The sequence below is a fragment of the Corythoichthys intestinalis genome, chromosome 7 (genome assembly GCF_030265065.1).
Source record: "Corythoichthys intestinalis isolate RoL2023-P3 chromosome 7, ASM3026506v1, whole genome shotgun sequence".
In the NCBI taxonomy this organism is placed as follows: Eukaryota; Metazoa; Chordata; class Actinopteri; order Syngnathiformes; family Syngnathidae; genus Corythoichthys; species Corythoichthys intestinalis.
In genome coordinates this window covers 29,796,391-29,812,839 of record NC_080401.1, presented here as the reverse complement: position 1 = coordinate 29,812,839, position 16,449 = coordinate 29,796,391, and the positions used below count along the sequence as shown (strand labels likewise).

General features: G+C 37.0%; 1 protein-coding gene across 9 annotated transcripts in view; it reads left to right on the top strand.

The window, feature by feature from the left end:
- Positions 1-16,449, top strand: part of dnai3 (dynein axonemal intermediate chain 3) — a 52,538-nt gene that overhangs the window by 764 nt on the left and 35,325 nt on the right. For 4 of the 9 annotated variants that reach the window (XR_009063865.1, XM_057841328.1, XM_057841331.1 and 1 more), the window contains exons 2-11: positions 83-359; positions 6,521-6,705; positions 7,101-7,205; positions 7,849-7,974; positions 8,058-8,257; positions 8,350-8,460; positions 9,787-9,983; positions 10,416-10,519; positions 14,590-14,679; positions 14,841-14,933. Coding sequence is in view for 8 of the 9 variants with exons in the window: in XM_057841328.1 (XP_057697311.1) it covers positions 317-359; positions 6,521-6,705; positions 7,101-7,205; positions 7,849-7,974; positions 8,058-8,257; positions 8,350-8,460; positions 9,787-9,983; positions 10,416-10,519; positions 14,590-14,679; positions 14,841-14,933 (1,254 nt within the window). In the remaining variant the exon portion in view is untranslated. The remainder of the gene's footprint in view (positions 1-82; positions 360-6,520; positions 6,706-7,100; positions 7,206-7,848; positions 7,975-8,057; positions 8,258-8,349; positions 8,461-9,786; positions 9,984-10,415; positions 10,520-14,589; positions 14,680-14,840; positions 14,934-16,449) is intronic. The other 5 variants (XM_057841325.1, XM_057841324.1, XM_057841326.1 and 2 more) reach the window with 5 other exon arrangements.

Here is a 16,449-nt window from a genome sequence, read left to right as displayed (position 1 = left end):
TCGACTTCATTTAGATAAACTTTGAAATTATATAAATTAGCATTTTGAATGAATGAATGTTTTGTTTTTCATTTACATTTAGGCTACGGATAAGGTACTGCGCTGTGTAATATTTTCACCGAAAGATGTCACTGTTTGCATAAAAACAACAGTACATATCCTCACGGGTACTCCAAGCATTACAAAATATGGTTTTAAAAATGTAATTTGTATTTATCTATTCTGTCGTGCATTCACTGAAAGATGATAGCAATGGGATTCATCTATTTATATAATTGTTTATTGTCCCAGAGTCTCGATCATTTCGTGAGCAGGCATGCCAAGCTCAGTCGAAGACAGTGCAGACAGCAATGGTCCAGGTGGGTGTAACGTAATGTAAAGTAATGTCATGTAATCAAATGCAGTACAGTATAATAAAAATATAATTGTCGCGAAACGTAAATGTAGAACAGTCTTAGTACTTAAGATAGTCAACAGTTCTTACTTGTATAATGTCATGACACAGTTCCGCAAAATTGGAACAAAGAAATGTCTAAAATGTGTTCTATTACTCAGTGGCATCGCTAGGCCTATTTCTTAAAAAAAAAAAAAAAAAAAAAAAAAAAAAATTACAAACAAATGTTAGTTTAAATATTAGTTTAAATCAATAATCACATAACCTATCTTTATTAACTTAAACATGACCATAAATCTGTCAGTTTCCCCTCACTTAGTAATGTAGAGAGCCCCTTCAGAGCGTAATTATCCAATCAATTTCATTTGTTCATATAGAGAACGCCCACATCGCTGAAAATCCACTGCGCGCTATCCCTGTGACCTTGCTCGAAGTTTGCACCGGGCCAGCGTTAGAGAATAACAGAGTTTTGCTTTTTTTTTTTTCAGTAGTGACTAATATAATTAATTACTTTTCCCATCTTTGTAACGCTGTTACTGTTACTGAGGATGTAAAGGGGCATGTTTCTTCAATTTGGTTGAATGAAATGGGAGTTGTCTGATTTTGACAGCTGACAGAGCATGAGTAGATGGATGAAGGATGGACATAAGAAGGTTTTCCAAGAAAGTGCGTATTTATCACTGCTGGTAGTAACAGCTAATTAGCTCCATCCCGCCACCTAACAGCAGAAAGTCTGATGTAATTAATAAACCAAATGCTACGTATTTAACAAATGAAAACCACCAACAATCTCTGCGCACGTCTTACCTTTGTTCTTTTACGGTCAAAAGTTGCATCCCAGCTATTAAAATAACGCTGCTACTTAGCAGCTGCATTATGAAAATCCTGGTTGTTTATAGAGTTAACATTGCACTCGTTTCACCACTATCTTTGGGGTGACTTCCTTCTGGAGTATGAGCTGTGTTTTTCACTTTACGTATAGATGAGTACAGGAGCTGAGCTCATTCACATATGATTATCATTCGTGAATAGTCATAATAATACACTAATAATATGACCTGCAGGAGTCAGAGCGGAGTGATAGATCAATTTGCCACCCTAAAAACAGATGGCATTCTTTGATGCTTCCATCTCCCAAGTAACTTGCAATTGTAGCCATTTTTACTGTTGTTCTGCTGTATTAAAAAATAGACAAAAACAACAATAATGACAATGAATAAATTATCAGTCTTTGTTAGCTGTTTGTGAAGTTTTGTGTTTGTATGCTACGTTCACTTACATCCTGGTCATCTCCTGGGGGCTAAGCCCCATTTCTTAAAACCTAGTAATGCCCCTTCTATTACTATTAAGAGGAGCCTCAGACTGGCCAAGCAAGCAGCCCAGCTCTCGTTGATGAGTGGATAAAGATTTGTGTCTTAATACTTCTGTTCATTTGGCATGGACATACAATAAAACAAAAACACGGTAGTCTACATATTTTTGTGTAAACTACAACGTATAGGCCTGCTTAGGGTTGCTCGCTGCTTGGCACATGCAGTTCTATTGTCATTATCAGTCAAATTTGCTTTTTTTCAAATATAGGTCACCAACAAGAATGTAGTGTATGTATCTTGACGCAGTTGCAAAAATTGGGGTAGAGCAAGGGAGTCAAACCAGAAGCCCTTGGAGCAAAACAGGCGTGTGGGGGGTGTTTTGCATGCCAGGCATTTTTTAGTTCATTTCAAACATACATGTTTTAAAACTCAAAATTATATGTCTGTAAGTATTATATAATATTGTTAACTGGTTTCATGGTCAAATGTGTTAAGTTATGTTTATTCAAACGCTTCAGTGAATGGTAGTTGAGTGCTTCATGTCGCGATCTACTGTACATATAACACGAATGGCGTTGTCTGTGTTTTGTTTTATCAGTAAATTTAGGTTAAAGCATACCTACTGTGGTCAAAAATGATCTGCCTGGTTAATGTCGATGCATGCCGCAATATTAGGAATGGATGTGATGCCACATCGTTGACTGGGCTTGCCTTGCATCCACCAGTTGATATTGAGTAATACACTGGATCATTTAGTTTGTCATATTTTCCGCTATCAAAAGAATGTACTGGGTTAACAGGTTTAGGCATGCAAAAGTAGTGCATATACTTTTTTTTAAAAAAAAAAAATTGAGACATCCATATGTTTTGCATTCCGCAATGATAGCTCAGAATCCTATGCATGCCGGGACATTTTTATGGGTGGCAGCTTTACCTCTAAATGGCGCCATGTCAGGACTCCACCTGTCGCTGACAAAAAAGGAGAAAATATTGTTGTGCACAGGAACATTAACAAGGGGGATAACTTTTTCAAATACAAGACTGGAGACCAATATTATAACACTAGATATTCATCACAATGCTCAATTTTACTCTGAGTACCATTTTTTGTTGTTGTTCAGCTTACCACCGTAGGTACGCTTTAAGATTTTCTGGTGGAGGTGTACATTTATGTAGTTTGTTTTTTCTTTTCTAGTTGAGAAATTTGTGTAGTTTTGTAAAATGTACACACTCTATAAGTATAGAGCTATTGTTATCTGTAAATTGCAGTTGTAAATGAAAACAGATTTTGATATGCTAAAACCGCATTTATGTTTGTTTTTGTTTTGTTATTGAGACTTCTCATATGATTTGAAACAAGTTTTGAAACAGTATAAGCGTGAAGGTTTACTATTTAGACTTTGAGATTAAATTGGGGTAAATGTAGCTGACACCCCAGGTGTTTAGGGTCGACAGGAGGAAAATCATGGCAAGGCATGGCTTCTGGTTTTTGAAATGTAAATAAACCAATCTATTGTGATAAAACAACAAAATTGCAATAACTGCATTAACCATCAAAGTGAAGTCTAACTGTAACTGTAGTCTTGAAACAAATCTGAATAAGGAAAAACATTGCAATAAAATAAAGCAAACTGGTTAAACTTGAGAGTACCTGAGATCTGTCATGACAGAACATCGCTTCAATGATATCTGGCGCCATCTAGCGTCGTGAATGGGTATAAGGTCTAGACCGCGAATATACAGTGCCCTCCACAATTATTGGCACCCCTGGTTAAGATGTGTTTTTTAGCTTCTAATATATATATATTAGGGCTGTCAAACGATTAAAATTTTTAATCGAGTTAATTACAGCTTTAAAATTAATTAATCGTAATTAATCGCAATTAATCGCAAGTCAAACCATCTATAAAATATGCCATATTTTTCTGTAAATTATATATATGTTCTGTAAAATAAATTGTTGGAATGGAAAGATAAGACACAAGATGGATATATACATTCAACATACAGTACATAAGGACTGTAGTGGGCATTTCACTTTCATTTAAATCTGTCTATGCTGTCCTCACTCCGAAGCGTCTACTTTTTCCAAAGCTAGACAGCTAGTGAACGACGCCTTAATAATCAGACTTCTTCCTTTTTCATCTGATTTATTAATAAAATGGCCTCAAACCATTGTCCTCTTTAGACCGTCGTAAAACTACAAAAAAAAAAGTACACAAGCATTGCATTAGCAACAACGTTAGCTTTGCACGCTATACAGGTTCACTAAACATAAACAAAAAGCGTCTCATAATAAAAATATAACATTTTGCTTTCTAACAATATATGTACATTCATTACAACAACCATACTTACGGACAAATCTTGTCCAAGGATTATGTATGGCAAGGCAAGGCAAGGCAAGGCAATTTTATTTATATAGCACAATTCAACACAAGGCAATTCAAAGTGCTTTACATCACATGAAGATCATAAAAATCGAATTTAAATCAATGTAATCATGTTTAAGCACAACATTACAACGTAGGCATCAGCCGGAGACATTGTGCAGCCATACTGAACTGGCAAGACCACAATAAACCATGTCGCAAAGCGACCACAAGAGTTTGCTGTTAGCACAAAAAGCCTTGCTGTAAAACTTACCAAAAGGCAGAATACTGTCTGAGCGGGACATGTGCGTTAATTGCGTCAAATATTTTAACGTGATTAATTGAAAAAATTAATTACTGCCCGTTAACGCGATAATTTTGACAGCCCTAATATATATATATATATATATATATATATATATATATATATATATATATATATAAATTTTCCAAATAATATGGGACCTTAATGGAAAAAAGAGAAAAATCCAACCTTCAATACAAATGCATTTATTCAGTGGGGAAAAAATCCCACATAAAGAAAGAATTATTTGACGTCAAATAATGTGTGTCACAAATATTAGCACCCCTGGTGTTTTGCCAACAAAACAGCACCTCATCTTCTCCTATAATGTTTCACAAGATGGGAAAAGACAGAAAGAGGGATCTTCAGCCATTCCTCTTTGCAGAATCTCTATAAATCATCCAGAGACCTGGGTCCTCTCCTCAGCTCACCCAGCAACAGATGTTGATTTAAAATGTCCTGGTATTTCAAAGCATTCATGATGTCATGCAGCCTAACAAGGTTCCCAGGGCATTTGGAAGCGAAACAGCCCCACAGCATCACTGACCCACCCCCATACTTCACAGTGGGTATGAGGTGCTTTTCAGCATGCGCATCTTTCGTGGCACGCCAGACCCACTTAGAGTGTTTGTTGCCAAAAAGCCTAAAAGCTCAATCAAGCTCAAGCCCAGGCTTCAACATCTTAACCAGGGGTGCCAATTATTATGGAGGGCACTGTAAGACGACCCCCACTTTTTCAGTCTTATATCAATGCAAAAAACACCGTCTCATATTCGGGCCAATATGATATATAAATTTAAATGTCAAATATTTTAATTCCCAAACTAAGTTTAGTTGAATGAAAAAACATTTGGAGACTACAATGGAGTTTAAATAAATAAACACAAACAAACATGTTCTATGATTAATGATACATATTGTAAATTGCAGGTTAAAGTTAGTTTTAGTTAGTAGGATTAAACACGACTTTACCCTCCCTAAAAAAAAAAAAATAATAAAAAATTATAATTCTCTTCTTTAGCAGTACACAGTTAATGCAGTATACACAAATGCACCAATTTACTTCAAGGTTCTGGGACATTACACATCACACGTACTTAATCTCTCAGGCAAATATTTCGTACTGATAAAGTGACCACAGCTGACACTTAACATAGTTAGATGATGGGTGTGAATTTCCACTACAATGATTTGATGTGAGGTCTGAATGAGTCTAGTGGGAAGGTTGACACACCCAGCTGGGAAGTGGGTTTACTTAAGCTGTACTCCAGCATTCTCTGCATCCTTTCTGAAACCCTGTGGGAAGGCTTTGAAGAGTGCGACCACAGGCAGGATGAAAATTGTCATTATGCAGCACCATGTTTACTGAACTCTTGTTTTCGGGAAAAACATGCCTCTGGACAGATATTATTTAAAAAAAACGGGGGAAAAAAACTCATGTGGTGAACTTTGAGACACTTTTTTATATTTTAATTGAGATTCTTTTTTTTGCTTGTTTGCAGAGAAATATACGTCTCAAGGGGTTATAACACCATACAGGCTAATTACAATGATTTGTTTTCATCCACTGTTGCTGTAAAGATAGCCTTTAGAGGCATTGATGTATATTTTATCAGAACTTGTAGTCTGTTGGCTCTACATCGCAGGTGTCAAACTCAAGGCCTAGGGACCAAATCTGCCCCATCACATTTGTGTGGCCTGCAAAAGCAAATAATGTACATCTTTTTTTTTCTTGCTTAAACACCAAAATTGCCGATTGTCCTCGCTTTTTAAGATGTCAAGGCATTGCAAGTGTTTGTTGTTATCAATCAATGATATTATTGTTGACAAAATCTTTTTCCTGGTTTCTAAATGCCAAGCCAGGTATCATTCACGGTTTGTGTCTCTGTAATAATGTGAAGTGGTTGTATATTTATACATGTTCACAGTCCTAATGGCACATCAAGGGTACTCATAACTATGATTTGGCCTGCTACAAAAATGTTTGACACCCCTGCATTTACATAAAATCTCTTCAGTTCAACGTGTGTTTTTCAGCCCAGGATTGCAATCAAGAAAACTGCTAAACTAGATTAACTAGTGTTACATGACAAACATCGTTTCAAGCCTCTTAAGATGCGACTGAACTTTCTTCAAGGTCCCCCCGAGGGCATCATCCCCATGGTCCTGACATCTGCCACTCAGGAGCATTTTGGTTGCGTTGCTGATGAGGATGTCACAGTGGAGAACCCCTACAAGCTGCTGCAAAAAGATGACATCTTAGAGGACATGAAGACAAAAGCAGCAGTGTCAGATTTCAGCCCTGTGAAGCAGCTTATTCTGGTGAGGCTTATCTTATTGTACAATGGATCACTTGGACAATAGCCTGAAGACACTCTGACGATGCACACAGCTGAGCTGCAAAACACAATTTTATTTCATTTATCAAAATGCATATACAGAATATGCAAATGGGAATGACTCAAGTGAGTGCGTACTGCATATGATGTTTTTTCTTCTTTTTTTGCATTTTCTTTGAGCACAAATGTTAAAATACTGAAAATTGATCATGACAAGTGTTTGCAGAAGGCAGGCTAATTTTATATTCATAATTGCTTCATTTGTGAACAATTTGAACTACACTCTAGTTTCTTAGGCATAACCTAGAAATTCCGCACTGGAGTTCTGCACTGCTGTCTTAGAATTATAATGGGGTTTACTTTCCATTCTGTTTACAGGATTATCCAGAAAGTGAGCTTTTGCTCGTTTATGATAGGGACTTCACCTACGGCCAATTGTTTTATCTGGTTGTAACACCAGAGGTGAAGGAAAGAATCCTCAATGTAAGTAAAGATGCATTGGTGGAAAGTTTTTTGTTTTTCTCATGTTTTGCTTCATGCTGCAGCATTCTAAATATAATATGTGGCATCCACATAGACATAAAATTTAGTGTTGCAATTAAAAAAAAAAGATCTGTTTCATATAATTGTATTCTTACAGCGGAAGAAGATAAAATACCTGGATTTAGATAATTAAACTATTGTATATAACAATTTGTCAAGATTTTTATTTGTAATTTGCCTTTATACAGAACTACACCCTTGGTCAAAAGTTTTGAGACTCTTACTAACTTAACTGAATGGTGAAACGTTTCAAAACTTGTGACTGTGGGTGAACAGAAAATTGCCCCCTACCAACACCAGAGAAAGGTGTATCTGGCATTATTGCACTCTTAAGCTTATCAATAAATTAAACTTAATTTTAGAAATACTCACTATACATTTCTACTTTTTAAATTAGAACTTCTCTCTAACAAAAAAAAAAAAAAATCGTTTTCATGACTACTCATTTAAGTGTGTCAGTTGAATATTAGCGAGAATTAAATGGTATCATTTGACACATCTCTTGTAACACATGTTATTATTACATGTCTGCAGGTGAGGTATGTACGTTTAAATTGTTCTGTCTTGTATGTTAATTCTCTAGCCTCCTGAAACCGAATCTAAAGAAAATGTAATAGAGGAAATCAAGACTCCAGAACCAAGGGAATGGATATCTCTTGGAAGTGAAAAAGAAATTGAAGAAGAAACTATGAAAGAGACAAGAGGAAAGGTTCCAATGTTTAAAAAATTGATCAACTGGAGATTTTTTTTCTGTTATTTAGGTCACCTTTTTTCCTCTTTCTCCCCAATTAGCTAAAGTACAAGTTCTCCAGAGTTCGGACAAAGTTTGGGAAACCAGTGTCTCTTTCGGACCGGAATGTTATGGATGCCAAAGATGGCTGCGTGGAATGTGCGTCCTACCAAGACAGGCGATTCAACATTAAGCTGTTAGAGAGGGATTGCAGCGTGCAGGCTATTCCATTACTCCAGAGCAGCAGTGCCCAGACACAGTGGTACAAATACAGCAAATGAGCACATGCAGTCAAATTACACATTTTATGGTCCTTGAATACACATAAAATAATCATTTTCATTTGCATTACAGGAAGTTTATGAGAAATAACTGTACACAGTACACCCCAGGAGTATTAAGCAAAGAGGAAGAGACGGCCCCGAGGCCAAGCCTAAGTGATTTCTGTAATTCTGTGACAAACAGGTAATAAAGAGGGCTGTTTAGTATACTGCAATTTTGTATCGCTTAACTCATTCACTCCCAGCCATTTTCATGGGTGCAACCCCCTTCGCTCCCGGCCGTTTTACTGGATTTTGACTGATTTTGCATGGCCCACAGAAAATTTTGTTCTATTGCGATATAAACATGGAACCCACCAAAAGAAAGATTACGCTCTTCTTTCAGTAGGAGAAAAAAAAGTTCATATCTTTTTCCATTCTTCAGAAATCAGCATTAGAAAATAGCTTACTTTGAGCAATTTTCCAATTTCTGAGGAAAAAACAGAGAAATTGAGCTTTTTGAAAAAGCATACATTTAAACATATCTTTGACTTTAACACAGCTATTTTTTGCTTTGTGACATCCCAAACATCTGAATGTTTTCCTGCTACAAAATAACATAAACAAGAAGACAAATAGAGCTTTTGATAGCAAAGGAACAATTTACTTACACATAACTAAACTATTGAACTGAGAGATGACGCTGTTGTGGCCGCGACAGCTGTGGTAAACTTTTCCCTCATCGCTGCCTGTCTCATCAAGATGGATTTTTTTTTTGTCTTTCTTTTGTGGTGACCACTGTCTCATGGCGGAGTTCGCCTGGGGAACTTGTGTTCCTGGGGGGGAACTGGGTTGGCCGTTCGTGTTTCCGGCTGAGTCGCGGGACACTGGAGGGTGCGGGGGACGCGAGCGGCCTAGCACAGTGGGGCGGGCTCTGCTCGGCGAGCAGGACGGACTCTACGGCATCGTCCGCTGCACTGGTGGTCCCGGTCGTTCTGCTTGGTCGTCCAACGCCTGGCATCCCGGGCGTCCTCCCGGTTGTTCTCCTCGGTCGTCCGCCACCTGGCATTCTGGACGTCTATTTGGTCGTCTTCCGCCGGCACCCCCGTGCAGCCCGGCCATTCGTTCTGTTGAATCGGGTTGCGGGTCTTACCAAATGCGCTACTGCCCTCCAGTGGCCAGTTTTATTGCTTTAAAATGAATTTGTGCATTGTGCTTTGGAGCTAAGTTGCATCAGAACCTAGAGATGTCGCTTGTGAAAAAAAACATAAAATACGTATAAATACGTCTTTGGGACACTGAAACAATTGAAAATAGAACGTATATTTACGGTTTTGGGAGCAAAGCAGTTAAGAAGCAACTCATAGGATGCCTGAATGTCTCTGCTGAATCCACATGAGAATCATCACCAAATCTTTACATTCACAGAATGTATGCAGTTTTAGTTTGTATGTCTTGTTTTTTTTCTGTAGAAGATTGTTTTGTTGATGTACAACAATTTATAATTGCTAAAAACAAGTTCTTTTTGTAGGGTACTGCATGCCCTTCAGCAAGAGGAGATTATGAATGTGTTCAAAGATGACTGGATGGCACTGGGAACAGAAACCGATGATTTAGACTGGTCTGGGAAGGTGTCAGATGTTTTGATGCTGAATCAGGCCTTTTCTGATCCAACTTACTCTCAGGACATGGAAATCAGCTGCATGCACTGGCATCCCACCATCAACAGTAAAGTTCTCTCAATTAGGCATCTATTTTCCCCCAATACTGTAGTTTCAAATGTTAGGAAGTGATTTTACCAAATCTAGCTTACAAGACATAAACTTTAACAATATTTTGTAATGATGATGTGGCGTATAAACATATAGATACTAGCATAGTACTGCATATAGATGTTATCACTTTCTGTATGTTTCAGAGTGTATGTGCCAAGTTATATTCATATAGGGCCATCAATTACACTGTATCTGCCTCGTTTTATGGTGAGTCAGGAATACTAGATAAAAAGACGGATGTGGAATCAAAACCATCAGATTGTATGAATCGGTTGCGCCCGTTTCTTATGACACGGGCTATTTGCACTCTCCTACTCTATAGTGAGCTTTTTTCTTTGTCTAATGTTTATATGGGTACATTAAATGTGTTAAATTGCTCTTCAAGGTGTGATTGCTGTGGCTATGACAGAAAAGAAGACGCAGCAGTCCATCGGGTCCACTGGGCCGCTCATCGTTTTTTATTCCTTCTCTGATCCTACTCATGCCAAGGTGCCGTATTCTTAATATTCTGATGCATAGACCAATGCAGTGGTACCTCAACATATGAACGCATTGACATACAATCCTTTCTACATCTGACGTAAAAGTTGAGTCGTCATTTGTCTTGACATATGACGATATGCTCGAAATACGATGATTTACAACAGCGTCACAGTTTTTCATTGTTTTCCCTCAAGACGCCAGCACAACTGATTTTTTTTTTGTTAGAGAAATCAACATGGGTCCTAAGAAGGTTAGTGCAGGTGGTGAAAAAGGAAAAAGGTGACGCTTACCATTAAAATTAATCTCCGCCGACATCTGTTCACCAGTCTTTATAACTTAAGGTGACAATGAAAACGATTATATACATACATACAGTATATACAGTATATATATACTGGACTGTCTCAGAAAATTAGAATACACAATATTCTAATTTTCTGAGACAGTCCTGTCCACCATTTAAAGCAGGGGTGTCCAAACTTTTTGCAAAGGGGACCAGATTTGGCGTGGTAAAAATGTGGGGGGCCGACCTTGGCTGACGTCCTTTACATAGAACAATATACAGGACTGTCTCAGAAAATTAGAATATTGTGTATTCTAATTTCCTGAGACAGTCCAGTATATATATATATATATATATATATATATATATATATATATATATATATATATATACAGTGCCTTGCAAAAGTATTCGGCCCCCTTGAACCTTGCAACCTTTCGCCACATTTCAGGCTTCAAACATAAAGATATAAAATTTTAATTTTTTTGTCAAGAATCAACAACAAGTGGGACACAATCGTGAAGTGGAACAAAATTTATTGGATAATTTAAACTTTTTTAACAAATAAAAAACTGAAAAGTGGGGCGTGCAATATTATTCGGCCCCCTTGCATTAATACTTTGTAGCGCCACCTTTTGCTCCAATTACAGCTGCAAGTCGCTTGGGGTATGTTTCTATCAGTTTTGTACATCGAGAGACTGACATTCTTGCCCATTCTTCCTTGCAAAACAGCTCGAGCTCAGTGAGGTTGGATGGAGAGTGTTTGTGAACAGCAGTCTTCAGCTCTTTCCACAGATTCTCGATTGGATTCAGGTCTGGACTTTGACTTGGCCATTCTAACACCTGGATACGTTTATTTTTGAACCATTCCATTGTAGATTTGGCTTTATGTTTTGGATCATTGTCCTGTTGGAAGATAAATCTCCGTCCCAGTCTCAGGTCTTGTGCAGATACCAACAGGTTTTCTTCCAGAATGTTCCTGTATTTGGCTGCATCCATCTTCCCGTCAATTTTAACCATCTTCCCTGTCCCTGCTGAAGATAAGCAGGCCCAAACCATGATGCTGCCACCACCATGTTTGACAGTGGGGATGGTATGTTCAGGGTGATGAGCTGTGTTGCTTTTACGCCAAACATATCGTTTTGCGTTGTGGCCAAAAAGTTCCAATTTTGGTTTCATCTGACCAGAGCACCTTCTTCCACATGTTTGGTGTGTCTCCCAGGTGGCTTGTGGTAAACTTTAAACGAGACTTTTTATGGATATCTTTGAGAAATGGCTTTCTTCTTGCCACTCTTCCATAAAGGCCAGATTTGTGCAGTGTATGACTGATTGTTGTCCTATGGACAGACTCTCCCACCTCAGCTGTAGATCTCTGCAGTTCATCCAGAGTGATCATGGGCCTCTTGGCTGCATCTCTGATCAGTTTTCTCCTTGTTTGAGAAAAAAGTTTGGAAGGACGGCCGGGTCTTGGTAGATTTGCAGTGGTCTGATGCTCCTTCCATTTCAATATGATGGCTTGCACAGTGCTCCTTGAGATGTTTGCTTGGGAAATCTTTTTGTATCCAAATCCGGCTTTAAACTTCTCCACAACAGTATCTCAGACCTGCCTGGTGTGTTCCTTGGTTTTCATAATGCTCTCTGCACTTTAAACAGAACCCTGAGACTATCACAGAGCAGGTGCATTTATACGGAGACTTGATTACACACAGGTGGATTCTATTTATCATCATCGGTCATTTAGGACATTATTGGATCATTCAGAGATCCTCACTGAACTTCTGGAGTGAGTTTGCTGCACTGAAAGTAAAGGGGCCGAATAATATTGCACGCCCCACTTTTCAGTTTTTTCTTTGTTAAAAAAGTTTAAATTATCCAATAAATGTTGTTCTACTTCACGATTGTGTCCCACTTGTTGTTGATTCTTGACAAAAAAAATTAAATTTCATATCTATGTTTGAAGCCTGAAATGTGGCGAAAGGTTGCAAGATTCAAGGGGGCCGAATACTTTTGCAAGGCACTGTATATATATATATGTATGTATATATATATATATATAATATAATATATATATAATATTAGGACTGTCAAACAATTAAAATTTTTAATCGAGTTAATTACAGCTTAAAAATTAATTAATCGTAATTAATCGCAATTAATCGCAATTCAAACCATCTATAAAATTATTGTTGGAATGGAAAGATAAGACACAAGATGGATATATACATTCAACATACGGTACATAAGGACTGTATTTGTTTATTATAACAATAACAATAAATCAACAAGATGGCATAAACATTATTAATATTCTGTTAGAGCGATCCATGGATAGAAAGACTTGTAGTTCTTAAAAGAAAAATGTTAGTACAAGTTATAGAAATTTTATATTAAAACCCCTCTTAATGTTTTCGTTTTAAAAAAAATTGTAAAATTTTCAATCAAAAAATAAACTAGTAGCCCGCAATTGTTGATGTCAATAATTACTTACACAATTCTCATGGGTGCTGAAGCCTATAAAATCAGTCGCACCCAAGCGCCAGCAGAGGGCGGCAAAACTCCATAAAACACAAGTGATTTCACTGTACTGTCATTTAAATCTGTCTGACCGGGCATGTGCGTGAATTGCGTCAAATATTTTAACGTGATTAATTTAAAAAATTAATTAACGCCTGTTAACGCGATAATTTTGACAGCCCCAGTATATATCATATATATATATATATATATATATATATATATATAAAATGATTTATTTCCGATTTATTATTATTATACATTGTAACATCGGCAACAAAGCGGCAGCTTCAGCAGGTTTTTAATCATATATTTCAGAACTTGTGCAATACAGCACGGCTACTATCCGCCGTAGCCGACGCCAACAACAGCTGAACATGAAAAGAAAAAATAAAAACTTCTGAACTTCTCTTCTGAACATCCGTCATTCATTCGTCAGTCACATGGCGCTTTCAGGAACAGCATGCAAAACACAACTGCCACATTAAAACCCGATTTGTTAACGTTATTATTATTCCGATTTATATTTAATATGTATCTGTTTTGCTATGTGTAACTGCTATTTGTAATTGTACCTGCAGTATTTATGAAGGATTTAACATAGGTATTTGGGTGTTTGGAATTAATCGAGTTATAATGTACGGTATTCATATGGGAAAATCTCCGCTCGACATACGACCATTTTGACTTACAAATCAGGTCCTGGAACAAATTATATTGTATGTAGAGGTACCACTGTAGTTCTAAAGATATCATATACAAATTGCTCCATACACAATATTTATTTGCAAAGAAACTAATTAAGAATGCATGAGGATAATGTCAAGCTGGAGATATACATTTCTTGTGCCAAATTTGAGAACAATTATTGACTGAAAACAGACACTTTGATCAATAGCTGGTGGTCTAACAATGCCATACAATCCCTTTCGATGACGGTCTTTCTGATCTATGTGGAAAGGTTTTTATTTTCTGGATAAAACTGTATCAGCACAATATTCTCTTAACTGTAAAAATAGTAATAGTACGTCTTCCTGTCCAGTTCAGCAGCTATTATTATCATTAGTGAATTTTAAGAAGGCTTAGAATAGCTGATAAATAGCTAACAATGGCGACTTATCCACGGTATAACGTTGTTGTTTTTTTTATGCACTTGATTTCGTGGATTATAAAATGAACTTTTCACAGACAAGCATACATAAATGCATCTAATTCTTCTCTTGAAAATGTCTTGTCAGCTCTATATTATTTTTGTACTAATGGCTTGTCCGTGTTGCAGGTACTGCTGGAATGCCCAGATGAAATACTCGCGTTTGAGTTCTGCCCTTCCGATCCAAATATTCTTGTTGGCGGCTGCATCAATGGCCAGGTGCATACTTTGACTTACAATGTGTTTTACTTAGTTGCCTGTTCTACAGCTTTTGACCTTGGAACACCCTTCCCGGTGTTTTCATCCAGTTCTGCTGCTCATTCTTTTTGGACAGACATGGTGATCACCAAATAATGGGCATGGCATTGTATGTGCCCTAGGTCGTTTTGTGGGAAATATCTACTCACGCCGTACATTTACACCCTGTCCAACATGGTCATAAACATACTGAAACTGTGAAAACTGGCATGCTGGTAAGATACCAATATCCTCTCTTGAACAAGCACCATTTCGATACAATGATACAAACCATTCTGAATGTAGTGTGTTATAACATTTTAGTTGCATACATTGTGAAAATTGTGGTCTAGAGATAATTTCAGATTGGCCTATTCAAGTATGGTTTATAGACTTCATAATGATATTGACGGGACACGGGCCGAGGGGCCGATTAGGAGTGGGCCTGCATTGTTGGCGTGGCCGTCAAAGCTGACGAGTGGAATCACGGAAAAAGAGATTTTTTCGTTGAAAATGCTTTTGAATAAATGCTTAAATCCCTGAATTCTTTATAGATATGGATGTAAAAAAGGTCTCGATTCTTGGTTAAAAGCAAAAAAAAAATGCAGTTAGCATTTATTTTACGTAAATATGTCGAAGTACGATGCTAGTCTGTTAGTCAATGTGGCGGGCGCCATATGTAAACAGAGCTTTTCCGGTGAAAATTCTTGTAAATAATGGCATAAATCCCTGAATTCTTTATAGATATGAACGTAAAACAGTCTCGATTCTTTGTTAAAAGAGAAAAAAAAAAAAATGCGAAGTTCGCATTTATTTTACGTAACTATGTCGAAGAATGATGCTAGTCTTTTAGCCATTGTGGCAGCCCTCTTATCACAACAAAGGGCTTTTCTGGTGAAAATTCTTGTGAATAAATTCTTAAATCCCTGAATTCTTTATAGATTTGAACGTAAAACAGTCTCGATTCTTTGTTAAAAGAGTAAAAAACCGGGCAGTTAGCATTTATCTTACGTAAATATGTCGAAGAATGACGCCAATGCCGTAGCGGATAATTTTTCCCATTGATTTTTTTCACGTTTCAAAATGCATGCATGGAACGAAAAATATAATAATTACCTTGAATCCTCGAACCAAATCACTTCTGAGACAATCCTTCTTGTTTGTATGCGGTACAGCTTTCATACTTTTTCAACCTAAATCCGGCATTGGATCGCTGCATGTGTTGCAGCCAACTATGAATAACTGAAGCGGACTGTAGGACAGCCCCCTACTTGAAGGCATTGCGCAGTGGCTGACAGAAATGACCCGTCAATACAGTTAAGAAGTCTACGTATGGTTGCTTAGATTATCAATGGATGTTGTGCATCAGCTCTGACAACTGACGACATTCTGTTATCTAGTTTTGATGTCGTCCTGACTCTTTTAGTTGATGGCAATGCAACTGTTAAATAGTTACTCTCAAACAAACCACATTTGTCTATCTAGCTGTAGAAAATAATCAAAATGAATCTAAAAGTAAATCTGTAAGCTGTGAAAAATGATTTGCCCCTTTTTTATTTTTATTTTTTTGCATGGTTTCCACGCTTTATTTTTTAGATCATCAAACAAATGTAAGTTTCAAGGATATCGAAGTAGACATACAATGCAATTTTTATATTGTGATTTTTTTTGCAGGAAGGGTATTTTTTAATGAAATATTTTACTAATAGATATATATATATATATATATATATATATATTTTTTTTTAACCT